At 44.9% G+C, this 27694-nt stretch overlaps 1 protein-coding gene across 4 annotated transcripts in view; it reads left to right on the top strand.

Moving 5' to 3' along the window:
* The window catches only part of MYOF (myoferlin), a 175547-nt gene that overhangs the window by 135063 nt on the left and 12790 nt on the right, over positions 1 to 27694 (top strand). For 2 of the 4 annotated variants that reach the window (XM_033224721.1, XM_033224716.1), the window contains 13 exons: positions 2249 to 2325; positions 4193 to 4249; positions 5978 to 5989; positions 8226 to 8324; positions 10096 to 10221; positions 12116 to 12271; positions 12710 to 12801; positions 16865 to 17035; positions 17796 to 17944; positions 20724 to 20863; positions 23642 to 23730; positions 23820 to 23915; positions 26942 to 27083. In XM_033224721.1, the coding sequence (XP_033080612.1) occupies positions 2249 to 2325; positions 4193 to 4249; positions 5978 to 5989; positions 8226 to 8324; positions 10096 to 10221; positions 12116 to 12271; positions 12710 to 12801; positions 16865 to 17035; positions 17796 to 17944; positions 20724 to 20863; positions 23642 to 23730; positions 23820 to 23915; positions 26942 to 27083 (1406 nt within the window). The remainder of the gene's footprint in view (positions 1 to 2248; positions 2326 to 4192; positions 4250 to 5977; positions 5990 to 8225; positions 8325 to 10095; positions 10222 to 12115; positions 12272 to 12709; positions 12802 to 16864; positions 17036 to 17795; positions 17945 to 20723; positions 20864 to 23641; positions 23731 to 23819; positions 23916 to 26941; positions 27084 to 27694) is intronic. The other 2 variants (XM_033224736.1, XM_033224729.1) reach the window with 1 other exon arrangement.

Raw genomic sequence — 27694 nt, 5'->3', positions numbered from 1 at the left:
AAACTCTACGTGTGCTTATCAAGAAATGTTCCATGTAAAACATTTTATGCTGAATTGATGGTGCCTAAAATAGCAGCATTTTTTATAACAACAAGGATTGTTGTAATTGCAGAAATTGTTTCATTTTAAGGTTACTAAATGGAGAGAAACCACTTTCCTGGCTTTTTTTTTTTTCTTACTGTTTTCATGAGAGAAGGTTTTTTGGTCCAAATACATGAAATCATCCGGAGGGTACAAATGCTACACACTTTCTCTGGCCCTAGAATCACTTACGTGGATCTGTTTGTGTCTATTGCTCAGGGGTGGGCTAGGTCCAGGGCAGACATAGCCTGGCTAGTGATTCTACGTAATCAATGTAGAGTGTGGTCAATGTTTCAGAGAGCCCCAGAAAAGGAAAATCTGGTCCTTTCATAAAACCAATGAGAGGTTAATGGCCTCATGTTGGAAGTGCACAGAATACCATTCTCCTGTCCCTTGGGCTTTATTTTCATGAGGAGGGTGAAGTGGAGAACTGGTCCTCTAGGAAAGAACTTGGGTTCAGTGTGTTCCTGTGTCCCTGCCCTCTGGTTGTCTTGTTCTGTACTGTTGCAGTTGTCAGGATCTGCAGGGGAGACTATCTTGGAAGTGTAGAGACTGCTTACAGGTCTAGAGATGCCACATAGATCTAAAACTACCTCACACAGTAACTGATAGATCACAGATGCTCGGGAAATGTCAGTCTCCCCTCCTCCCCAGTATCCCCCTGATGGTTACTCCAGGCTCTGGTGTGGTGGTTAAAACACAAGCTTTGGAGTCAGCCAGACCTGGGTTACTTACTCCCCAACTTGCCACTAATTGTTTCACCTGAAGCAAGTGACTTGCTTGCTCTTAGCTTCAGTTTGTTTTAAAATTTTTAAAACGGGGAAAATGGCACATATTCTACAGGATTATTGAGGTATGAAATGAGATCATGTAAGTAAAGTGTTTAGCTCAGTGCCCAGCACATGGTAATTACCAAAAAAGGTTTCTTGCCTCTCCTCCTTTATGTCCTGTATGTCACTTGCCAGAGTGGGTTAAACAGAAAGTTCTATTGGCTTGGCAGAGTTTGTTCTGTCTGGGTTCTGGCCTCCTGTTAAATGTCTTCCTGTTCGATGCTTCTTCAATAAATGGAGATGTACCTCTCATCCTATCCCCATCCCAGGGTGAGGCTTTGGTACCCCCGCTTTAGCTGAATCAAATGTAGTAAGCCCAGGGACGACTACTGAGTCCATGCTCTAACCCCCAAATCCTGAGTCACAGATAGTTTGGGAATTGTATATAAAGTCAGGGCACATGTCTTCTCCCTCTATCTACGCTGTTGAGAATAAGGGCTGAATAAGCCAGTGCAACTTCAGACCTGAAATATAAAACAATCCACCCTGCTTTTCTTTTCCTTTCCTTTCTCTTCTTCTTTTTTTTTTTTGATTTAAGTTCTGGGATACATGTGCAGAACGTGCAGGTTTGTTACATAGGTATACACGTGCCACAGTGGTTTGCTGCACCCATTAACCTGTCATCCACATTAGATATTTCTCCTAATGCTATCCCTCCCCTAGCCTCTCGCCCCTCCTTTCCCTTCTTTTTCTTATTTTTCTCTTATTTATTTTCTGTGTTTTAGGAACAAATTTCAAGAAAAGAAGACTCCTTCAGATGTAGGCTGTCTGTATGTTCTCACTTATAAGTAGGAGCTAAGCTATGGGAACACAAAGGCATACACAGTGGTATAATGGACATTGGAGACTCAGAAGGGGGAGGGGGATAAAAAGCTGCATATTGGGCACAATGTACACTAACTACTCAGGTGACAGGTGCACTACAATCTCAGAATTCTCCACTATATAATTCATCTGTGTAACCAAAAGCCTCTTGTACCCCAAAAGCTATTGAAATAAAAAATAGCTCCCCACCCCTACTCCTGCACCCTCTAAAGACATATATTGACACAATTCTTTTCTGAGCACTTTCTGTATAGGCACTGGACTAATTATCTAAAACAAAACAGTATGGACATATCCCCTAGAAAATGTCTAAAACCATATTATATTTGGGGAAATGTGATGGATTGTTGGGTTATTTTCTACATTCAGGAGTTGCCCTCCCTATTCCATAAGTCTCATCCAAGAATAAACTCTACCATCCACCCTATAGCTGTCAAACTTGAACTTGGAGTAGAATGTTCGCCACTATATTTCTCTAAGTATTTTAAATTTAAGAAGTATTTGTCTTGCAGCCTCCCTTCTGTCTGCCCCACCATGCCGGGACATCGTTATCGAAATGGAAGACACCAAACCATTACTGGCTTCTAAGGTAGGCTTCAGAGCTCATCATTGGATGCTGTCAGTTTTATCTTCCAGATGTCTAAGCATTTGGTGAATTCAGTCAAACAACAATTTGTTGCAATTATAATCATCAGCCAATCCATTTATTGAAGACTGAGTACAGACAAGAGTCTAAATCTTGCGCTCATCAACAGTTATGACACTGTATAGACTAGTAGTCTTCAACCCTCACTAATATGTCACTCAGAATACTTAAAATAAAACCCATGCCCAGGCCCCACCTCCCAAGAGGGAGAGGGACCTAGACATCAGTATGTTTTTAAATCTCCTCGAATGATTTTAATATGCGGGCACGTCTGAGAACCACAGGTGTAGACAGTCTGAGAAAGATCATTTGCTAGAAAGCGAAGTGTCAGAAGCAAATTTATAGCATTGCAACATTCAGATCAGAGATAACATGCAACACGCCAGATTCTTCCCCCTACATAAAGCAGAAGTGTTTCAAAATTTCTAATGACCATATTTATCAGTATATGGGACACCCAGGTTTTTATATTCACTGTCGTTTTGAAGTGAAGAAATTGGTTAAAATATTCACTCAAGGCCCTATTTTAAAATTAACTATTCCAGCCACTTCTACATGAAGGAATGGGGGAAAAAGTCTCAGCCCAGAAAAAAAGAAAACACCAAATATCTCCCTGTTTCTCTTGGCATCTATGATGAACATTCACAGCATGTTTTAATGTGCAAACTAGCCCAAAAATGCACACGATTGCACTTTAATATGTTATGTCCATAAACAGTGCCTTTAAAAAAATCTACTTCCTTCCCACTGCATTAAACTCACTAACAACTGGACCGTATAAAATATAGTCTCCACAGCCAGCACTGTGCAGGAGTGTGTTTGATTCTACTTCTGGGAATCCTACGTAGTCACAAATGACAATATCAAATTTCCAATCCCATAGGCCAAAACTACTGTGATCACTTTGTAAACCACCCCAAATATCCCTAATAATATGCCTAGTAGCCCTGGCAGAAGTTAATATACTTAAGATCTTTTCTGTAGATTTTTACAACTACTCTAGAAAAAGACAGTTTAAGATCTTGCTGTATAATCTGCCTCCAGGTTTGCCATCTCTCATCGTCAGTCAATTCTTATTACATGCCTTCAGTGTACTCAGTAGCCCTAAGTACAACTGAGGAACAGGAGAAGAATAAAGTCAAAATCTATGCCAGTATTTTCATACATTTCTTAACCATAGTTAGGAAATGTGACTATGTTACTGTAGCAACACTTTATGAAAGTTCAGTTTACATCATAGAATTAAACATTGCAACATAGCAGGATTGGGGATGGTAGTATCAGTCATTCCCACTGTATTGTAAATTGCTTTAATCCGCCTGCTCTCCTAATATCTAGTTGAGGTACGCTGTGTTAATAAGAAAGGCTGGTTGAAATCTCTAAAAATCTGAGTCCACTTGTTCATCAAAGTAGACATGGCACATCTGTACAATGTCAAATAAACAAAGTTGTACTTTGAAAGAGCCAATAACAAGCTTGCGGATGTCCTGTATTACATGTATATGTAATGTACATGTAATGCACATGTATTACCACTTAATCCAGGCCTTGTGTCTGGGTAAATGGAGGGAATGCCTTAAAAATAACTATGCTGTTGCTGGGAGCTGGAGGCTGTGTCTTTGAGTGACAGTGTCACACTCCGGAAACTCATGGCATTACTCTGTGATGTCCATGGGAATTCTTAACAAATGGACTGAGCGCTATCACAAGAAAAGTGAGAAATAAGTCTTTGGGGAAAATTGGTCAAGTGCTAGCCAAATAACATGGACATGCGTACATGGCCATCTCAACAATTACCTTCCAATTCCAGTGCTTAAGCAGTATGTCAACAGCACTCAGCAAAATGGCTTCTCCAGCGACAGTGCATGTATGTATGGTAAACAAATGCATGAGGCTGCCTGGGGCTGTGGGACCTTGGCCTAAAGACTTGAATTATTCTTACAACTCTTTCTATTAGTAGATTTTGGAGTGAAAAGTGATCTTTAAACAAACGTGATTGTTTTAAGCCTAAAAGAAGAATCTTCTGTGCCATTTAATTATTTGATTCCCGTTGCAAGTTTATTATTAGATATAATAAAGCAAGTCACATCAGTTGCTTCTATTACCTTTCCACATGAACTAATGATCATGTAGGCATGAATAAATTATCCCGTACTAATGCTAAAGTTTAAAATCAGCAACTTGTTTTAAATAATGCCTTTTAGGCTGGACATGGTGGCTCATGCCTGTAATTCCAGCACTTTGGGAGGCTGGATCACCTGAGGTCAGGAGTTTGTGACCAGCCTGGCCAACATGGTGAAACCCTGTCTCTACTAAAAATACAAAAAATTAGCCGGGCGTGGTGGTGGGCACCTGTAATCCCAGCTACTTGGGAAGTTGAGGCAGGAGAATCACTTGAACCTGGGAGGCGGAGGTTGCAGGGAGCCAAGATCATGCCATTGCACTCTAGCCTGGGCAACAAGAGCAAAACTTAGTCTAAAAAAAAAAAAAGTCTTTTAAATCATGAACTGTTATTTTCCTTGAAATGGTTTGAATTGTGAACAAACGCATTCTAAAAATCTGATTTCGGGAACCATTGAGAATGTAAGAGTACTTCGGAAATAAAATCACTCTCTCCAAAATCTCAATTCAGCTGTGATGATCTAACCCTTAAATCTTGCTTTGGTATGAATCTAATAGAAAGAATTGCCTATCTGTCCCTCTGCCTCTCTTGGCAATTCCATCGTGCTGAACAAAAATCAATCCAGAAAATACCAGGGGGCACCTACGGAAGCAGCCCCATGGCCTCTCACATGATGGCAGCTGGAGGAAGACCCTTTAGGATGAACATAAAGTTAGGATCTCAGAAAAGGGTCTAGGCAGCATGTCTTCAAACTGCCACTGAGGACCAGCTTGGCTAATGCCCCAAAAGATACCAGGACCACATTCAGGCCCCGCTTCCCAGTTCATTCTCTCATCTCCTGGATGGGCCCTAGATCAGGGTGGGTTCTCTATGAAAAAAATCACGTGAAAGGATTTGGCCAATGGGAAACTTCACATCCTCATATTAGAGCAGCTTTGATGGATGAGTATTTATTTGGTGCTGTAACATAGGCATGGCGGAGGGGGTACCTACGCGATAACATTGCAGTCAAACATATCTTGTGACAGGACAGTTTTTTGTGGGGAGGAGAATTACACCAAGTTTGGAGATATATTTTAGGAACTAAACGGAATGTAAGGTCTGGAGCAGGGGGATGAGCAGCTCCATACCCTGCTCCTGTGTGAGCTGTGAAATGTCTAACTCCATCGAAAACATGAGACCGCGGGGCAGAGAAGGGGCTATTTCCAAACCTTTCATTGTAATACTGTGTGTAACCTTTTGCATATTTTCAGAAAAGAAACCAGTAAGGTGGGTTCAGCTGTGGACTCATCTTGACTTAGAAAGATTTAAATAATTTAAATAACTCATCAAAATGTTGATAATATAAGGCATGCATGAATAATAATTTTTCCTTCTTTCTTTCTCTTTAAACCTCATGTTCCTGGGGTCTCCATATCTGTGTGACCTGTTATATGGTTCGCCCTCTTCCTGACCCGACATGGGCATGAGCAGCTGACAGAAAAGGTAACTATGGTATACATTTTGCCACATTTAAGATTCATGGACCGGGCGTGGGCGTGGTGGCTCACGCCTGTAATCCCAGAACTTTGGGAGGCCGAGGCGGGCAGATCATCTGAGGTCAGGAGTTCAAGACCAGCCTGACCAACATAAAGAAACCCCATCTCTACTAAAAATACAAAATTAGCTGGGCATGGTAGTGGATGCCTGTAATCCCAGCTACTCAGGAGGCTGAGGCAGGAGAATCGCTTGAACCCGGGAGGCGGAGGTTGTGGTGAGCTGAGATCACACCATTGCACTTCAGCCTGGGCTTGAAACTCCATCTCAAAAAAAAAAAAAAAAAAGATTCATGTATTTTCTGCCCAGATTTTTTATGGAAATAGTTTTTTCTAAATCTAGGGGGGCCGGGCACAGTTGCTCACTCCTATAATCCCAGCACTTTGGGAGGCTGAAACAGGCAGATCACTTGAGGCTAGGAGTTTGAGATCAGCCTGGCCAACACATGAAACCCTGTCTCTACTGAAAATACAAACATTCACCAGGCGTGGTGGTGGGTGCTTGTAATCCCAGCTTTTCAGGAGGCTGAGGCACAAGAATCGCTTGAACCTGGGAGGTGGAGGTTGCAATGCAATGAGCTGAGATTGCACCACTGTACTCCAGCCTGGGCAACAGAGCGAGACTGTGTGTCAAAATTTAAAAAAAGAGCTAAATCCACGGGTAGGTTGCTGACCCATAAAGGGGAAGTAATTCTGTGTAAGTATGTGTAACACACACGCATCACACACACACACATAAATAAGAAGCATATAATATAATATATAATATAACACAAATAAGAAGTAGCTTTTCAAGGCTGGGCGCGGTGGCTTACGCCCATAATCCCAGCACTTTGGGAGGCCGAGGCGGGCGGATTACGAGGTCAGGAGTTCGAGACCAGCTGGCCAATATGGTGAAACCCCATCTCTACTGAAAATACAAAAAGTAGCTGGGTATGATGGCACATGCCTGTAGTCCCAGCTACTCGGGAGGCTGAGGCAGGAGAATCTCTTGAACCCAGAAGGCAGAGCTTGCAGTGAGCTGAGATCATGCCACTGCACTCCAGCCTGGGCAACAGAGTGAGACTCTGTCTCAAAAAAATAAAAATGAAAAGAAGTAGCCTTTCTTGTCCCTTCTTTCTTTCCCCCAAGAGGCACTATTGCAGGTGACATTCTGTGTGTTTTTGTTTGTTTTTGTTTTGGTGTTACTATTTCCAAGGTAGGTTAAAATAAGCAATGGTTGGGTCTGATAAGAATCTATTCTTGTTATAAATCTGAGTGGGAGGCCTTCTATATAGTTTGACAATATTCCACAAGTGACTCTGACATGCTGTCCCTTCTGTCCAACCAAGAACCACCCATTAAAACTGGAGATTCCCAACACCATCTCCACATTGGACTCTCCTGGGGAACTTCTGAAAGCTTATTGGATGCCCTGGTCTCACCCCCGACTGATTGCACCAGAATCTCCTAGGATAGGTCGGGAGCCCTGGTCTAACTGAACCACCATGCCTCCCTTCCTTTCATTTCAAGTTTTATAATTTTCAAAGCTCTTTCTCCTAAAGATCCCCTATGATTTCCAGAACAACTTTTGGAGGTACATGGAGGCAGGTGGATGAAGGCAGCATGTGAATGCTTTGTCCATTGTATTATTATTCCATTCAGTGGATGAAGAAATTGATGCTCAGAGATGTTAAACAACTTGCCCAAGCCGGTACAGCTTGTAACTTAAGGGTATGGCTTGTAACGTAAAGGAAGGAACTTATTAAAACCAGTTTTTCCAATTTTTAGCTAGTGAGTATTTATTACAAGCCATTACTGGCTAAAAGGGCTAAGAAAATGAGATAGTAGAAAACATATATTGGAGGTTTTCTTTAAATTTATATGTATATGTAAATATCAAGTTAACTGAATAAAAACGTAAAAACCAACAAATTAATAGATTGTGTCTAAAGGACATAAGAACATTATCTAGTATGACTGTAGCCAAACACATTTCATTGACCAAGAATGGTCATTTCACCTCTAGCTTCCGAGTAGAAGAATCGTGAAGGCTTTGTCTATTATGCATGTAAACAAAAGTCATATAATCTCACCTATAACAGGGTCAGAAGAACCTATTTCTTAACTATTAAATATGCATTTTCCTTTATAGATTGGAAGTCCAGGACATCACTAAAGATTTTTCCATTTTGACATGTCTTTAGGAGGAAGAAATCATGGACTGGTGGAGTAAATTTTATGCTTCCTCAGGGGAACATGAAAAATGCGGACAGTATATTCAGAAAGGCTATTCCAAGCTCAAGGTACCTGGATCTATGCTGCTGTGGGTGGAGAATCGACATCCTTTAAAACTGGCCACAGGCAGAGCTCAGAGGATGACTAAAAGGTCCCTTGGGTGGGTGCTAATGAGCAGGGGCCAGGAAAACCTCTGTCTTCCCAGAGAGCCCTCTCGCACGAGTTTTGGCTTTGCCAAGATTCCAGGGATTTGAGGACAGCTATTGAGTTATGGTTACGTGCCTGCCACGTTGGGGCTCGGAGGCATCTGGCAGACATTTGGGAATGGGCTGGCATCACGCTAATTAAGCCATGATGATCCAATTTGACTCAGGGAAACCCAGAAGTCATAGTGCTATTTGCAGAATGACACAAGATGTCAACATGCTTCATTGTGTACTTTGAACAGGGATTGGTTTCACGAGCTGAAAAGTTGAATCTGTCACATGTATGCAGCATAAAATCACAGCCATGAGAACATGCATACCGGAGGAAGACAAGCGACTGAGCTAGGCATGGCTGACTAGCTCTGAGCTTTCTGTTCATGTTTTGAATTTTCTAATTCTTCGTTCAATTTTCAGCCTGTAGGGTACTCAAGTAGAAGCAGTGCTAAAGTTTTCAGAACAATGTATATGAGAAAAAAAACTTTAGAATGAGAAATATATGGTCATTGAAATAATTTCCCCCATCAAAGCAAAAATCCACACCTTTTCATGTTATTGTCATAACCTCTCAGTGTAGCCTAAGAAATGCTAGCATGTAAATAACCATTAATTCAGAAAAACGATCCAACGGGGCTGAAGGATCAGCCTCATACTCCATCCTCCCTCACTCCCTCTTCCCTTCCTGCCTGCCTTATTATCCTCCTGCCTGCTTGCCTTCCTTTCCTCCCTCCCTCTCTCCCTCCCTTCCTCCTTTCCTTCCTTCCTTCCTTCCTTCCTTCCTCCCTCCCTCCCTCCCTCCCTCCCTCCCTCCTCCTTTCCTTCCCTTCCCCTCCCCTCCCCGCCTCTCTTCCTGCCTTCGCTCCCTTCTTCCTGCTCCCTCCCTTCCCTCCCTTGCTCCTTTTCTCCTTTCTTCCCTCCTTCTCCTCCTTCCTCCTCTTCTTGCTTTTTAAATTGAGAAATAATTTACACAAAATAAAGTGATCCATTCAACAAGTTGTGATTATTGTATATACCCTGTGTGAACCACCACCCAAAACAAGACAGAGAACATTCCCATTCCCACAGAAAACTTCCCCGTGTCCCTTTCCAGTCAATTTTCCACTATCCTCATCCCTCCTAGGAGCAACTGATTGGATTTCTCTCACCACAAACTGATTTTGCCTGATTTTGCACTTGCTCTAAATGGATTCGTATGATTTATGTTTTGTGTGTCTGGCCTCTTTAGCCCTACGTTGCAGTTTTGAGACTCATCATGTGGTTGTGTGTATTCATGGTGGGTCCCTTGTCATTGCTGAGTAGTGTTCCATTGTGTGGATATGCCACAAGTTGTTTTTCCAGTCTCCTGATAATGAAGTTGCTGTGAACATTCTTCTAGCATGTGTATGTGTTTTCACTTCTCATCAGTAAATGCCTAGGAGTGTAATCTCTGGATCATAGAATAGGTGGCTACTTAACTCCATAAGAAACTACCAGTCATTTTCCAAAGTGGTTGTATCCGTCTACACTCCCGCCAGCGATGTGGGAGTTCCGGTTGCCCCCTCCACAACCTCATGCCCACCTGATACTGTCAGCCCTTTTGATTTTAGACCTTACCTGCATTTTAATGAGAAGTTAAGACTCTGTTGGTGGTTTTCAGATATATAATTGCGAACTGGAAAATGTAGCAGAATTTGAGGGCTTGACAGACTTCTCAGATACATTCAAGTTATACCGAGGCAAGTCAGATGAGAATGAAGATCCTTCTGTGGTCGGAGAGTTTAAGGTGAGTAAGATGTGTGTGTTGGTCCTGTTTAAAATCCACCTTCATTTTCTGTATAGGCCTAGGATAAAGGACAATCAGGGTCTGGGGAGGGGCGTGTCCTGCAGCCTCTGAGGGATGCTGGAAGGTACCAGAAAGGAAAAGGGGAAGGAGGAGCCAGAGCACTCTGAGCTGTCTTCGCATCTCCTCCTGCCTCCCTGCTCATGCTAAGCAGCCTTGAATCCTAAGATGCAGTCTCTCCAAGATCTAGTTCCTCTCCTCATCCTACTGCCCCTACCATGCTTTCAGCAGGATCCTTGTGACAACTTCTCACGTGACAGCCCTCGTCACCTTTCTCATCACACACCTCTCCAGCCTCCATGCAACCAAATCTGATCTTCTCTCTGGACTACTGAAAGGCTTTGCTTGGGTTTCCACAGGCAAGTCACAACTCCTTCCAAAGGCAGAGCCAGTCTTTCCCAAGCTACATGGTCCCCTGCCTCCCTCCCCCTCACACACTCCACCCTCCTGCCTGGGAGAGCCTCGCCCAAGCCCCAGACACACCTTGTCCTCTCACAAGTCGGAGACTTGGGAGGCTCTTCTTCCTTCCCTGGATGCCCTTTCTACCCCCTTTGTGGTCTGACAAAGTCCTACTCATTCTTTTAAGCACCAGCTCAAATGTCACTCTCTTTGTCAAGTGTTCCCTGATTGCTTCGGGCAGTGTGACTCACTCCTGCTCTGGGCTCCCACAGGTCTGGGTTCATGCCTCCATGAAAGCATCTTACACATGGAAAGTATCTGCAGTTATAATTGCCCCTCCCTGCAACCACACTTGGCAAAGTCATGGCAGATGTGCTGCTGCTTCTTCTTAATCCTTTGCCTGTAGCAGACATTGCTAAGGGACCAGAGGATGATGCCCAGTGCATGGTCTCAAATCCTTCTCAGTACAGCCTCCCACCAAGCAATCACAAATGGCACAAGAGCCAACCCTACTGACCACCGCTGTGCCAGATGAGAGTCCTTGAGTTCTTTTGTGGGTCCCTAGTACCTGGCACAGAGTAGGTGCTTATTCCATGCCACTTGACTGAATGAAGACCGCTGGAACTAAGATCTGTATATTTCGAATCCAGCTTCAGTGCGTTCTCCTGGTTTCAGGGCAAAATATGTGGCCTCTCCAGCAGGTCTTGTTGGCTCACTCCTTCAAAATACAATTTTTGTGCTCTTACTATATGCCTAGTCCTGTGTTAGGCCCTGGAGATAGGGTGATGAACAAGACCTCATGCCCCCCTCATCCATCTCTAGAAGCTCACGGTCTAGCGAAGGATCTAGACAATAAATAGATTATCTCAATGCAGAGGACAGGGCTGTGTCGGGGTGAGTGTGGGGTTGGATGAGAGCACCCAGAGAACATACCTGGCCCAGGAGCGGTCAGGGAGGTTTCCTGGAGGAAGTGACACCTTTCAGCTGAGATTTGAAAGGTGTCACTTTTGAAACAGATTTGAAAGAAGTTTGCCTGGGAGTGGGAGGTGGAGTACAGAGGTGCTACAGGAAAAGGGGGATCACTATTGGTATTTTGTTGGCTTTAAAATGTAATTATTGTTGTTCCTATCTTCAAAGAATGTGCAGGATTTCACTCTTTCTCACTACCACCTCGTCCATCACACTGGCCTGTGTTCTCCTCTTGACTCCCGATTTCTGCTGTGCTCTCTCTTCTCCCCTGTGAGCTCTCAAGTAATTACTTGAGAATCATTTCACTTTCCCTACTGGAAATATGCAAAGTGCAATATGCATTATTTCTTCCACAAAAGGCAGCCTTCCATCCCTCAATCCCACACCCCTGTGGGGGAAGGGGACTTCCTGGGAGCCCTCTATCTGGGCCACCCAGGGCCCTGTGAGTCCTTCTGTCTCTCCCTCATAGGGCTCCTTTCGGATCTACCCTCTGCCGGATGACCCCAGCGTGCCAGCCCCTCCCAGACAGTTTCGGGAATTACCTGACAGCGTCCCACAGGAATGCACGGTTAGGATTTACATTGTTCGAGGCTTAGAGCTCCAGCCCCAGGACAACAATGGCCTGGTAAGAGTTTGGGTGTGGGGCCTTCTCCTGTAGCAAGATAATTACAGTCATCAGCCACAATAATTGTCTTGTTCTTTCTTTCTGGGCGTCTGTTATCTCACTAGGGGAAAGATACTCCATCAAAACAATGTATTCAGGAGGATTGTCCCCATGGGGATTTATCTAAGAGCTTGCAGGGGCTTAAGGTCCCCTGGTTCATCCTTCTCATTTTACAGGTGTGAGCCAGGACTCCCCCTGCCACCACCCCTGCACCCACACAACTGGCTGCATGCCACCCAAAGGAGAGCACTGCTCCCTCGTCTTAGGCACAGGGGTGCCATGGCGGCCACCTTGTCATCAGCTGAGAGTGGGTGTGGAGGCTAGCTGAGTCTGTCCCTGAACTTGACTTCACCTTGTGTCCTATGATGATGTAACATCCCGTCTATTTTGTCCCCGCAGTGTGACCCTTACATAAAAATAACACTGGGCAAAAAAGTCATTGAAGACCGAGATCACTACATTCCCAACACTCTCAACCCAGTCTTTGGCAGGTAATGTGCATTCTTAAATGTTTTTCTGGCCTTCATTTCTCCACGGAACATGCATGCAGACTCTAATGTGTGTCCAACCTTGTCCTAGGCCCTGTGATTGTGAACTAGATAAACATTCTAGACAGGAGAACAGGTAATAAATTGATCAACCCAAAATAAAAGAATTTCACGGAAGTGAAGAAGCTTGGTTCTGATAGCTGGTAGGGTAGACAGGCAGCGTTCATACTAGTGTTACAGGAGCACAGACCAGTTGGAGTTTTTCCGGGGACCACCCTGTCACCTGGCTGTCTGTGGAGCTGTTTATATAAAACATCTCAAAAAAAAACTCACAACTCTGAGGTGCCATTATTATTCCTATTTTATTTTATTTTTTTTAAAAACGGAGTCTTGCTCTGTCACCCATGTTGGAGTGCACTGGCGTGATCTCGGTTCACTGCAACCTCCGCCTCTCAGGTTCAAGTGATTGTCCTGCCTCAGCCGCCCAAGTAGCTGGGATTACAGGCGTGTGCCACCACACCCAGGTAATTTTTGTGTTTTTAGTAAAGAAAGGATTTCACCATGTTGGCCAGGCTGGTCTCGAACTCCTAACCTCAAGTGATCCTCTCGCCTCCGCCTCCCAACGTGCTGGGATTACAGGCATGTGCCACTGTGCCCACCCCATCATTCCTATTTTATAACAGAGGAAACTGAGGCACAGAGAGATGCAGTGTTTAATATACTTAGCTGTTTTTTTTTTTTTTTTTTTTTTTTTTTTGAGACGGAGTCTGGCTCTGTCGCCCAGGCTGGAGTGCGGTGGCCGGATCTCAGCTCACTGCAAGCTCCTCCTCCCAGGTTCACGCCATTCTCCTGCCTCCGCCTCCCAAGTAGCTGGGACTACAGGCGCCCGCCTCGTCGCCCGGCTAGTTTTTTGTATTCTTTAGTAGAGACGGGGTTTCACCGTATTAGCCAGGATGGTCTCGATCTCCTGACCTTGTGATCCGCCCGTCTCAGCCTCCCAAAGTGCTGGGATTACAGGCTTGAGCCACCGCGCCCGGCTACTTAGCTGTTAAGAGAAGAGTGAGGGCCGGGCGCAATGGCTCACACCTGTAATCCCAGCACTTTGGGAGTCTGAGGTGGGTAGATCACAAGGTCAGGAGTTCGATGCCAGTCTGGCCAACCTAGTGAAACCCCGTCTCTACAAACAAAACAAAAATTAGCTAGGTGTGGTGGCACATGCCTGTAATCCCAGCTACTCAGGAGGCTGAGGCTGGAGAATTGCTTGAACCCAGGAGGTGGAGGTTGCAGTGAGCTGAGATCGCACCATTGCACTCCAGCCTGGGCAGCAGAGCTTCATCTTCAAAAAAAAAAAAAAAAAAAAGAGAAGCGTGAGGATTCGAACTCAGACCATCTGACCCCAGTGTCTTTGTGGCACACCACGGTCTGATTTCCATCTCCATGTCAAACTTATTAGCTGCTCAGGGCAGGGATTACCAACCCAACTGTACAGGTGAAGAAAACAGGGCTCCCAGAGCTCTATTAATAGGGGGGGTAGGGTAAGTGATAGAGCCGAGATTTAGCTAGAAATTCTGCTGACTCTAAGCCCCAGGCTTTCCCAACCGCCTTGGTGATATTCACATTTGTGGCAAAGCCATCACCTGTAGAAAAATGCTCTCTGTCTGAGACATTTGTGAAAATGATGTTTTGTTCTGAGAACCTTGCTGAGTGAGAGAATACTGTGTTCTTGTTTGCTGCATGGCATATATTTTTATTTCTGGCTTTATTATGTTGCCCATACGCTTCTTTTCTTCTTGAGTTTGTTGGTTTGTAGCCTTATGGGTTCTTTCTCTGTCATGTGTCGCACACACATACCTGCGCACACACTCCCCCCGACCCCCCGCATGCTGCACACCCAAGGCCATGCGCCCGGGCCAGGGAATGGAAGTAATCCTCTGGCACCGCAATCTGATCGTTTTCCTTTTCTTCCACTGATCCAGCCCCGAGGTCTAGACAGGAAAAGGCACGCAGGGCAGGAAGAAGGGCTCCTGTGAGGGAGACAGGGAAGCAGGGAAAGCCAGCTTTGAAGGGAGAAAGGCAACCCTGTCTGAATTGCTCGTCTCAGAGGAGCCAGGCACAAGCTTAATTAAGTGGCAGGAAAAGTCTTGCTCGGAGGCACCCTGGAAGGAAGCGGTGCTGTCAGGCTCTGCTAGGCCAATTGCTGTCTGGCAGGTGGGCAGACTTCCCCTCATCCAGCAGGGTGGAGCCAAGGAGATGCCGGCTCTGCAGCCCCTCAGATGGCTCCGGTCCATGGCCTCGGTCTTAGCGGGTAGCTTTCTTCTCTGCAGAGACTCTTGGGGACTCTGGAACAGGAATTCAGAAAGGACCAACCTTTCCTATGTGCGTGGCCGTTACTCAGAGTCCTATCCATCATGGCAGATCGCCTTCGAAAGAATAGCAGTGTCTTCCGCAGGATATTAATTGATGTTCCAAGAAAAAAATATATTCCTTAGTAAAACCAAGACACTTGGGTTTAAAAAGATTATAATTGCAGGACTTCTCAGAACCTTTAGTATGTCCAGAAGAACTGCAAAAGAAGCGGTTCTCAACTTTATTTGACTGAAGAATTCTTTCTCCCAGAGATCACATATGATTTGTTTCTTGGAACTTGGGATTGGAAATGTGCTGGTTTGGGGCACATGTGGGTAAGGTGCTTCATGTGTCATGACTCGAGCACCTTTTCTCACATCTGTTTTCTGCTCAAATGGATCAACATTCCTGGCTCTTTGGGCAGGAACCAGTCCACACACCAGAGTGCAAGGAGAAGGGGAGGAGGCAGAGAGGAGTCCTCTCATAGCTCCTTCAAGAGAATGTATTGAACACCTTCTCTGGGATGAGTCCCTCTGTGGACAGTGCAGATACAGAACCCAAAGCCCACCCTCTAGTGCGCATTGCTCACCCACCACAGAAGCACTGTCTGACTCTTTATCTTCATCTCAGAAGTGTGTACATTTGAATGTGGGTTCTCTAGAAAAGCCTTAAAGAACTAGAGCCGGCAGGGCGCGGTGGCTCATGTCTGTAATCCCAGCACTTTGTGAGGCCGAGGTGGGCAGATCGCTAGGTCAGGAGATTGAGACCATCCTGGCTAACACGGTGAAACCCCGTCTCTACTAAAAATACAATAAATTAGTCAGGCGTGGTGGCGGGCACCTGTGGTCCCAGCTGCTAGGGAGGCTGAGGCAGGAGAATGGCATGAACTTGGGAGGCAGAGCTTGCAGTGAGCTGAGATCACGCAACTGCACTCCAGCCTGGGCAACAGAGTGAGGCTCTATCTCAAAAAAAAAAAAAAAAAAAAAAAAAACTGGAGCCAAGGGCAGACCCAGAGGGTCTGGGAGGAGAGGGGGAGCCTTCAGGACACCCTGCATATCACACCCTATGGTAAATCGCACTCCCTCTCCTCCCCTGTGCTTCTATGGGCTGAGTCAAAGATGTTCCATGGGGCGGTGGTCTCTATGAAGGCAGAGGAGGGAACCTAGCAGGGGCACAGTTATGGAGGGTACTTGTGCCTTACTCATCTCTGAGCTGGGTAGAGGTGCTCTGGTGAACAGCTAATGGGCATGTGATGATAAAGTTAATAATATAATAACACATCATTATTATTATACTGGCATTGGAGCAATGCACTCACGCCAAATGCTCTCTAAATATTTCTTCACTTGACCCTTATAGCGACACTGATGGGAGGTGTTATTATCACCACTTTACAGATGAGAAAACTTAGCACAGAGAAGTTAAGTAACTGGTCTAGAGTCCCACAGCTGGTAAGCAGCAGAGGTAGGATTTGAACCTAGGCATTTAAAGCCCACAGGTTTCCTGAGCAAGCATATGTTCTCTTCTTGTTCTTATTTCTAGTATGTACTATTCAGCAAGCCACCCACCACCACCCACCCTGATTATCCTACTCAGATGTCCTCCATCTGAGGACATACCATACCACACATGGCCCTGGGAAATCTGTGCATGGAGCACCGGTTTTTGTGAGGTACCCAGATGGATCATGGAGATTCTGACCTTGCATTTGTTTATTTAGGATGTACGAACTGAGCTGCTACTTACCTCAGGAAAAAGACCTGAAAATTTCTGTCTATGATTATGACACCTTTACCCGGGATGAAAAAGTAGGAGAAACAATTATTGATCTGGAAAACCGATTCCTTTCCCGCTTTGGGTCCCACTGCGGCATACCAGAGGAGTACTGTGTGTAAGTTGCTTGACCATACAAAGGGCACTTTGCTGCCTCTGACATTGGCACCCCAGGAGGCCTAAGCCCTCTACCTTAGCACCTTCCTTCACTGAGCCACTGCTCCTGTCACTCAGTTAGGTACGGATTTCAATCACAGGATTATTTTAGGGAATCTTAGGGCCACCTCATGAACCCCTCTCACATCACAGTGTGTGTAAAATGGTGGCAGCTGGAGCAGTGCCATGCGCTGGGGAATGGCACAGGTGGCAGCCCAGAAGACCAGTTCCCTTGCTACCCCTCACTGAGTCCCTCCTGGATGTCAAGGACTGAGGGCTGGCAATGTTTGACGGCAAGGATTCCCTGCCCTTCGGAAATAGGGATTCTCTGCGCCTGGTACTTAATTTTGTGATGTCCCTCTTCTCCTGCCTGCTATACAGTGTCTCTCCACCGTATCTGATGAGACATAGCTTGCAATTTCTAGTTTATTAGTTTGCCTATTATGACTCAGTGATCTCAGTCAAACTCCTCACTTTTACAGAGGAGGAAACTGAAGGCTAAATAAATGTTAAATAAATAAATACATTTGTTTCGCTGAGGCCAAAATAGCATATGGATTTTTAGGACTCTGAAATAGATTTCTAGGCCAAAGTCGGAGTGTAATGCAGATTTTCTGCCCCACTGTATGGGAGCACCTAAGAGTCCATGAGCATGTGTGTGTGAATCCGAGCAGAACCTGCATGCTCCTCCATAACTCCGAGCCACCTGATGCTATTCACAGTTCTGGAGTCAATACCTGGCGAGATCAACTGAGACCAACACAGCTGCTTCAAAATGTCGCCAGATTCAAAGGCTTCCCACAACCCATCCTTTCCGAAGATGGGAGTAGAATCAGATACGGAGGACGAGACTACAGTTTGGATGAATTTGGTGAGCACCTAGCTGTGGATTGTAAACTTGTACAAAGTATGGTAACCCATATATATTACTTGGTTTGGGGGAGTGAATAGACAGAGCCAGTACCCTAATTATACCACATGAGGCTCTGCGCACGTGACACTATCTAACAACACTGTTTAACAACAGCCACATCAGAGTTCTGCTGTCTTGTCAAGTGTCAAAGTGGACACATTTTCTTGTCGTCTTATGTTTTACTTGCCCTTTTTAGATCATAGCCATTAGAGTTTTACACAAAGTACTAGTAATGAACTAATTTCCATGTAATGCATAATTTGCTTAAAAATGCCCAGATGGTAGTGCAGGAATTTCCCTTCCAGGTTTATTCCATCATTTGTTCCATCCCTTCTCCCAGAAGCTTCAGGGATGCTGTGGTTGGCTTGAAGAGCCTGCTACATTCCTATTTGGCTCATGTCCAAGCCTGGGGTCTTGCTCTTTCCAAGCAGCAATTTATAATACGGCCTGTCCTGACGCATCAATAGCTAGCCACACTGTGACAAAGACTGCAGTAAGCATCACAGAGCATGCAAACTGTGCTTCCATATTTTGCATGGGGGAGGGATACCCAGAGGGGGTGGCGGCAGGTGCATGGGATATCCAGGGGGAGCTGAACAAAGGTGCACAGGAAGAAAAGTGCTTTCTGCGCCTCAGCTTGATTCATGACATTGTAGAAAACTATGTTTTCAGGCCGGGCACGGTGGTTCACACCTGTAATCTCAGCATTTTGGGAGGCCAAGCAGGTGGATCATTTGAGGTCAGGAGTTCAAGACCAGCCTGGCCAACATGGTGAAAGCCCATCTCTACTAAAACTGAAAAAAAAAAAAAAAGAGCCAGGTGTGGTGGCATGCACCTGTAATCCTAGCCACTCAGGAGGCTGAAGCATGAGAATCACTTGAACCCAGGAGGTAGAGGTGGCAGTGAGCCAAGATCGTGCTGCTGTACTCCAGCCTGGGTGACAGTGAGACCTTGTCTCAAAAAACAAACAAACAAAAAAACCTATGTTTTGTCTTTGCATTTTAAAGAGGACTTGGTATCAGGGATGATTAGATGTTTAAGAAATGTTGATGCTGCTAACATGTGAACTTGCAAACAGAATTGGAAATAAATTGGGAAGCATCATGGTCTGATGGTTAAGGGTAACCCCAAACAAACAACTGCCCTGTCATGGGGATTGTTCCAGTTACTATTGATATATAACAGATCACCCCAAACGTAGTAACTGGAAACAACCATTTGTTTTCCTCACAATTTTGGGGGGTCAGGAGTTTAGGACAGGCTCAGGTGAACAGTTCTGGCCGAGGCTGGCCGTGAGCTTGTGCCGCAAGAGTAAATACAGAACGCTCCCTCTCACCGGATCTGGAGTTCTGGTCCCTTTGCTCTTGGCAGTCCACAAGTTACGTTTGAGACTGGGTGGCTCATCTCCTGAGGCTGCAGTCAGATGTCAGCTGAGGCTGCAGTCATCTGAGAGCCCTGCTTGGGGGAGCCATCAGGTGGCCCACACACGCAGCTGGCAGTTGTGCTGGCTCTCGGCTGGGGCTAATGACCAGAGCACCTACACAGGCCTTTCCAGCATGGCAGACTCTGTGGACTCAGGCTCCTTACATGTGGATGGTGTCCCCCAGAAAACCAGGGAGGAGCTGTGTGGCCTTTGTGTCTAAGCCTCGGAGTCACACAGCATCTTTTCTCCATACTTTAGTGTTTGACTACGTCTCCAGATTCAAAGGGAAATGACACAGACCCCACTTCTTCATGGGAGAAGTGTCAAGAGAATCTGGGGCCTATGTTTTCAGAATACCACAGTGATGGCCGGGTGCGGTGGCTCACGCCTGTAATCCCAGCACTTTGGGATGCCGAGGTGGGCAGATCACTTGAGCTCAGGAGTTTGACACCAGCCTGGCCATCATAGCGAAAACCCCCCTCTACTAAAAATACAAAAATTAGCTGCGTGTGGTGGCACATGCCTGTAGTCCCAGCTACTCGGGAGGCTGAGGCGTGAGAATCACTTGAACCCAGGAGGTGGAGGTTGCAGTGAGCCGAGATTGCGCTGTTGCACTCCAGCTGGATGACAGAGCAAGACTGTCTCAAAAAACAAAAAACCAGAATACCACAGTGATGCTAGCTGCTGTAAAAATTGAACCTCCAAATGTCCGTGTTCTAACACAAAAAAAGTTTATTTCTCATTGATTCTAAGTAGACATTCCTCCAGGTGGGTAGCTGTCTTCCAAGCAGTGTTCCATGGACCCAGGTCCCTGCCGTCTTCTAGCTCTGCAGTTCTTCACTGCAGGAGTCTAAGGCTGCTGTTCCTTTTTGCAGTCAGAAGAAAAAGGCACATAGAGACTCCTACCCAGGAGGGATTTATGGGCCAGGTCCGGAGGGGATGCACATGTCACTTCTACCCATGTTACCCTCTGGCTGAAGTTGGTCACATGGCCTCCTCTAACCACAAGGGAGGCTGAGAAACAGGCACACCATGAGCTCGTGCCACAGAATTAAATACAGAATGCTCCCACTTACCCGTTCTGGTATCCTGGTCCCTTGACTAGTGGCAGCCCGCAAGTTAGGTTTGAGCCTGGGTGGGGCAGGGCTCCTGGTCAGTTCTGTCAACCCTTCCTTCCCAAGTCAAAGTCTGCATGTTGGCACTGCCTGTCCATTTTGGCAAAGTCTGGGATGAAGTGCTGGAAGCAGGTCCAGGCAATCTGGCTAAACTATTCACAAATATTCATTCCTGCTTCAATGCCGCTTTCCATTGCAGAAGCCAACAAAATCCTGCACCGACACCTCGGGGCCCCTGAAGAGCGGCTTGCTCTTCACATCCTCAGGACTCAGGGGCTGGTCCCTGAGCACGTGGAAACAAGGACTTTGCACAGCACCTTCCAGCCCAACATTTCCCAGGTAAAGGGCCTCCCCTCCCTTGAAGACCATTATCCCTGCCCCAAATGCAATGGCAGTAGTTGACGTGTTTGCCCCTTTTATCTTCTTTGAATGCTTTTAGATGTACAGAAATAGAAATGAGATTCAAATTAGTGTCATATCAAAGGGGAATTTTTTGTAAGAATTTCCAGGTAACTCTCTAAATCCAGAAAGGAGATTGGCCATGACTCAGAACAAACCAGAACCAGGGTCTCTCTGTCTCATCTCTGTTTTCTGGGTCTATTTCATCTGCCCTCTTGCTGTGATCACCTTCCTATGAGTCCAGCGATTACAGAGAGTCCTTGAGTGCTTGTGTGTTGTAATGCGGCCCCATCTACTTCTAAATGCATAGGGATTCATTGCCCAGACTTGGCCCCCTTGCCAACCATGGGACCACTCAGCTCCAGCGAGGTGGGCAGGGTCTGGGAAAGTGGTTGAGCTCAGCCCAGTTCAGGAGGTGCCATCTGAGACTACAGTATCAGGGAGGCAAGGACCATGTGGATAGCGATGGGGGACATTCCACTCCCAGAAGATGGAGAGCAGTTCCCACAGAAGCAAAGCAAGACATGGCCACTGACAAAATAATCTATGTGGAAGCTTGTTATAATAAAGATGTCCAGGTCACGTCTGCAGAGATTTGGATCCAGTAGGTCTAGGGTGGGTCCAGGAATCTGAATTTTAACAAGTACCTGAAGAGGTTCTGATCACACTTTAAGAAATATTAATCTAGGATGGGCGAAGTGGCTCACACCTATAATCCCAACACTTTGGGAGGCCAAGGCGGGTGGATCACGAAGTCGGGAGTTCAAGACCAGCCTGGCCAAGATGGTGAAACCCCACCTCTACCAAAAATACAAAAATTAGTTGGCTGCGGTGGTGGGTGCCAGTAAGCCCAGCTACTGGGGAGGCTGAGGCAGGAGAATTGCTTGAACTGGGGAGGCGGAGGTTGCAGTGAGTCGTGATCACACCACTGCACTCCAGCCTGGGTGACACAGCTAGACTCTGTCTCAAAAAAAAAAAAAAAAAAAAAAAAAAAAAATTAATCTCATGATGCTAATATTGTTGACCCTGACAGCAAAACTATGGACGTGCTGATTGCAAAAGGGTTGGCCTGGGCTTTCTAGGTGGTTTTGTCACTTACTTCTTGCTTTTATTTTGTTCTACATTTCCACTTCTTCCTTTCACCAAAGAATCTATTCCTCCTCCTTTTTCTCCTCTCACCCCTTCGCTGTATAAGGAGTTTCAAGAAATGACAGAGTATGGCCGGGCGCGGTGGCTCAAGCCTGTAATCCCAGCACTTTGGGAGGCCGAGACGGGCGGATCACGAGGTCAGAAGATCAAGACCATCCTGGCTAACATGGTGAAACCCCGTCTCTACTAAAAAAAAAAAATACAAAAAAACTAGCCGGGCGACGTGGCGGGCGCCTGTAGTCCCAGCTACTCGGGAGGCTGAGGCAGGAGAATGGCGTGAACCCGGGAGGCGGAGCTTGCAGTGAGCTGAGATCCGGCCACTGCACTCCAGCCTGGGCGGCAGAGCGAGACTCCGTCTCAAAAAAAAAAAAAAGAAATGACAGAGTGAGGAAGATTTCTCCCTGGGAATCCACAAACCCCCATCACTTCTGCCTACAGCATTAGCCACAGACTGTGGCTGCGTCTGGGGAGACACTGGGCGCCTAATATTCTGTAGAGTGCTTGATGAATTATAGAGCCCTGAGCCCTACAGATTAGTTGGAGGAGAGTCAGATCATAGTAAAATATATCCCTTTTCAAGAGCTGCACTTCATGTATTTTGGTCACAATACATTAGGAAGCCAATCTAGTGGTTTCCTTGGCAACTTTCTTGAAGATCAGTTTGTTTTTGTCTAAAGACAGAGTCTACAGAACATTCAAAAACAGTTTGAAGAATACAAATTGGTTTGTACGGTTGATATAGTTTTTTCATGGCATTCCTGACCTGTCTGGAAGAACATTCGAGTCAGATGGATGGGCCCAGTCTGTGGCAGTCAAAGAGCTGAGCAGGACCTCCCCAGGATGGCAGCACAAATGTCAGTCCAGGCTTTCACCTCCCCTTCCTGCTAGCCACTTACCTGATGGTGGGCACCAATGAACCAATGGCCAGGAATCCTTACCTTTTGGGAACTATAATATTATCATTGTTTGAGCTCCTGTTTTGAAAATGCCATGTTGTCAGTTTTCCTTGTTGTAAGTTTTCCTTTTACAAAATTTAATACCATTTTCACTAATTGCATTCATTACTTTTTGTATTTTGAGGTAAGTAGAGAAACACTTGGGTATGGCAAAATGGAGATTGGTGTCAGGTGGGCAATGTGATGGATAGAATGACAGCATGAGAACTGCTAAAGGTGAAGGACCCAATTTTAAGTCATTGTAAAAGGGGGTGGGTGTGTGCGTGTGTGTGTATGCATGCCTGCATGTGGGGTGTATATGTGGATATGTTGGGATTGGGTTCGTAATGGGAAGTCCGCAGTTTTATTAACCAGGTGAGACCCAGACTATGATACAGGTGGACATGTGCAGCCATCAGAGACCCCTGGGTGAGAATGGAAAGTGGGTGGCCCAAATGACATTATACATGCAAGATTAATCTTGGTTTGCTCTCTTCCACTTCTTGCCTTCCATATGGACTAATAAATTAGAGCGACTAAAGAAACAGTTTCATCTAAGAAATATGAAAGAAAATTGTGGCTTCTGCTACCCATCATATAACTTCAGTCCTCTTTTCATTTTCAAATGGTTTAGGGAAAACTTCAGATGTGGGTGGATGTTTTCCCCAAGAGTTTGGGGCCACCAGGCCCTCCTTTCAACATCACACCCCGGAAAGCCAAGAAGTAAGTCATCTTGAGACCCTGCTACATACACTGGGCTGGGGACTTGGTCCAGTACCAGAAAAAAAGTACCTTCCAACTGCTTCTTGCAGATACTACCTGCGTGTGATCATCTGGAACACCAAGGACGTTATCTTGGATGAGAAAAGCATCACGGGAGAGGAAATGAGTGACATCTACGTCAAAGGGTGAGGTTAGCACACAAGAGACTTTGCCAAGCTCAGGGAGACAGACTCTCTCCTTCGTGAGTTTTCATTACTGAATGTGCCCAAGATAGGATTCTTGGTTTTTTGAGGCTATTTTATCTCATTAATGCGATCTACTTAGGTAGCTCCTGGAAAGCAAAGGGGAGAGAATAGAGAAAGAGAGAGTGAGACCTGTATGGACTTTGTTTATGAGCAAAGCTATATAAGGATTATAAGAACTGATAAATATTTGTTTCCTTTTTGACAAAGTGGATTTTTTTTTCAGTTTCTTGAGCAGATTTATTATTTCTGGGACTTTTTAGCCATGTAGTTTCTTTTTATTCCCCTTTGATACCCTGAATAGCCTTTGAGACACAAGTAAAGCTTCCAAAATTTCATTTTCTACATATTGTATTACCAGAAGCCCATGTCTATGGAAAAGAGGAAATGTTCACAGATTTCAAAAGAAGTCATTTATTCTACCAACCTGCATTGAGTGCCAGCGTCCAACATGTCCAGGGTCATTGTTGTTCAATATTCTCTTACTTGCCTAATTCAATTTCAAATCATCTGTGTGGATGCCTTGATCATATGCCTCAATCATAGATGTTGCGTGCAGTACAGCATAGTGACTAAATTCTGGTACTTTCCCTACTGGCTGGGCAAGGTAGTTAGCTCGCTGTTCCTCATCTGTAAAATGGTGATAATGATTATTCCTCCTTCCCAGGGATATTCAGGTGACCCAGTTATTCAAAGCATTTAGGACAGCGCCTGGCAGATAGTATTGTTGCTGTTCCACATGGACTGAGTTTGGTTCCTCGATATATAAAAGATAAGACTTGTGACTTTTAATATATTCGTAAAGTCAGAATAAACTTTCACCTATAATCCCATGTGGCCTTCAATCAAAACTTTGTTAAAGATATAATTAGTATCATTTAGGTTCACTGTAAACAGGGAATGTTTCATCAAGTTCTTCATTATTCTTTCTCATTTTGGGATCTCATTACCATTCTCTACGGAAAACTAATCTCAGCTAATTATATATATGCAAATTTATTTGACTATCATAAGCATTATTTTTTTTTTCAAATCAGGGAAACAAACTCAAGTAATTCTGAACTGAGAGAAAACTCCTCTAATCAGAGAATAAAGCTCAACTTAAAGTACTTTGAAAAATGTGCAATAAAAATCTAAATACGATACGTGAAAAGATACTAGACACAGCTGGGTATTGTATTACATATCAAGCTATACATACGTGCACACAAATACATATACCTAGAGGAGCTGTTCGACTTGTCTTAAAGTATGGAAAGATTTATGTTTAAAATTAAATGTGAAAATTCATAAGAAAAGAGAGGAAGAGCTGTAAGGGTGAGCAGTCTAGGATAGGATGATGGTGACCCTTAGGGGTGGATCAGGAGGTGAGGCCCCTAAGGTGGTGACCAAGAGAACGTGAACTGTCCTCGATGAGTTACCTTAAAAATTAATTGTCAAAACTGGGCATGATGGCTTATGCCTGCAGTCTCAGCTACTCATGAGTCTGAGGCAGGAGGATCACTTGAGCCCCGTAGTTTGAAGTCCAGCCTGGGCAGCATAGTGAGAACCTGGCTCTTTAAAAAGAAAAAAAAAAAAAAGTTATTAAAAAAATAGTTAATAGTCAAAAGGAATCTTTCAACTCATTTATCTAGTCAGTTAATTGACTAGCAAAAAGAAAAGTACTGTAGTTGTTTGATATTAATACCACTACTAATAGTAGGACTTAGTATTTTTGAGTGACTTTGCAGTCTCTATGGTTGAGGCAGAGTAACAGGTATGGACTTTGCCATCAGACTGACCTGGGAATCATGTCAGTTCTGGGCTATGTGACCTTGTGCAAGTTAATATATTCTCTCTGAACCTCAGTTGCCTCTTCCACAAAGTGGAGAGAGTCACACAGTTGTTGGGAAGAATAAAATAATGCATGTTACGTACCTGGTTCACGGAAGATGATAACCTGTGTGTTAAAGGTGTCCCCATTCGCACTCTGCCCCTGCTAAACCATAATCTTTTCTCTCTTCGTGTCGACCATGTGAAGGGAGCACATATCATTAATCTTATTTTACAGATGCGAGATGAGGCTCAGAGAGTTTTTCCAGCCAGGCCTGCCTCCTACCAAGAATCTCTATCTGTGGGGTCCAGGCATCAATATTTTTAAAATGTCCCCAGTCAATTCTAATGTGATTCTAATGTGCAGTTTCGAGAACCATGCACTCTCTATTACTTTGACAGTGTAAAATCGAATGTTACCCCCCGGTTTCAAACTAGAAGTCCTCCCAGTAGCAACAGCTTCTTTTCAGGCACACTCATTCATTCGTTCCTTCAGTAGGTATTTATCTAGTGTCTACTATGTGCCAGGCACAAGCAGAAGAAAACTTCTCGAACGTTAAAAGTTAAGATGTTAGTGAAATGAATGCTCACAGATATGCATGTGGAAATAAGAGCTGACATCTTCCTTGCCAGTATCATTAATATTATCATAGTGAATTTAAGAATAATTTATAAAAAGGAAGCTGTAAGATTACTTGATTTGTGCTTCTTTGGTCTGCTTAAGTAAAATATGGGAAAGGAAATGCTAAAATTTTGAGCTAACTCATATTCATTTAACCTATCAGCAGTGCTGACAGACACTGATGAGTTATAGTTGTGAGGACTCAAATCATAGCCAGCAGGCTTCAATGTACCCAAAATAGAAGCTACATTGTTGATGTTTTCCAGAAAATTTCACCTTAGCCCTGTTAACTGAAGTCTAAAGGATTTCCTGCTTTGGTTTTAGAGGGATGATATTTTATTTGGCCACAACCTGTGTTGGATGCAATAGAGCACCTCCCCTCCGTAAATCACCCCCAGCTCCGTAGATAACTGGAAGTTGCCCAAGAAAAGTGCATTCATTCTCCTGCTCTCCGCTACCCTAATTACTGCACAATTTTGCGGCTACATGACTTGTCAATCACGTGAAGCTAAGTCTATTTGCCTCTGCCTTTCAGCTGGATTCCTGGCAATGAAGAAAACAAACAGAAAACAGATGTCCATTACAGGTCTTTGGATGGTGAAGGGAATTTTAACTGGAGATTTGTTTTCCCGTTTGACTACCTTCCAGCCGAACAACTCTGTATCGTTGCGAAAAAAGTGAGCTCTGAAATACGCCAGTGGGAAGTGGGTATCATGGATCTTCCTTAACTCAGAAACTCATAGAATGCTCAGGATCTCGGACGTCACTGAGTCTGGCTCCTTTTCAGTAGAGATGGGGAATCTGCCACCTTGACTGGTCCAAGGTCACACTGCTAGGACAGGTATTTGTGTAATTAGGAAGCATAAGGAGCACAACTTTCTTTCCCCTCACATACTGGTGGTGCGGTGAAGGATAAAGGGTAGAAGTAATGGTTTTGTATTAGTATAAACAACAACCCAAGTGTGTTCTTTATGTGACAGGGAGACTGACGTCTTCCCAGGCTAGGCAGAGTCAAGCAGAGGCCCGGTATTAAAGTGGGTATCCTTCCTTATTAAACCTCCACGTCTGCTTTCTCTCCTTCCGAGACACCACCGTGAGGGCTCAGGGCCCTCCTGGTCTTAGCTAGTTAGACTTTCAGTTACAGAACTCAACTCAAACTGGCTGACACCAGAAAAGGGATGTATTGGTTCACATTACCAAAAAGTCCAGGGGTCTGCTGGCTTTAGGCCTGTCTGGATCCCGCAGTGAAGTGATGATGACTTTAGAAACTGGTCTCACCCTCCCCGCT

Source organism: Trachypithecus francoisi, unplaced genomic scaffold, assembly GCF_009764315.1.
Source record: "Trachypithecus francoisi isolate TF-2019V2 unplaced genomic scaffold, Tfra_2.0 Contig01436, whole genome shotgun sequence".
Taxonomy (NCBI): domain Eukaryota; kingdom Metazoa; phylum Chordata; class Mammalia; order Primates; family Cercopithecidae; genus Trachypithecus; species Trachypithecus francoisi.
The sequence above is the reverse complement of the archived record's forward strand: the minus strand, read 5'-3'. Positions and strand labels throughout refer to the sequence as shown.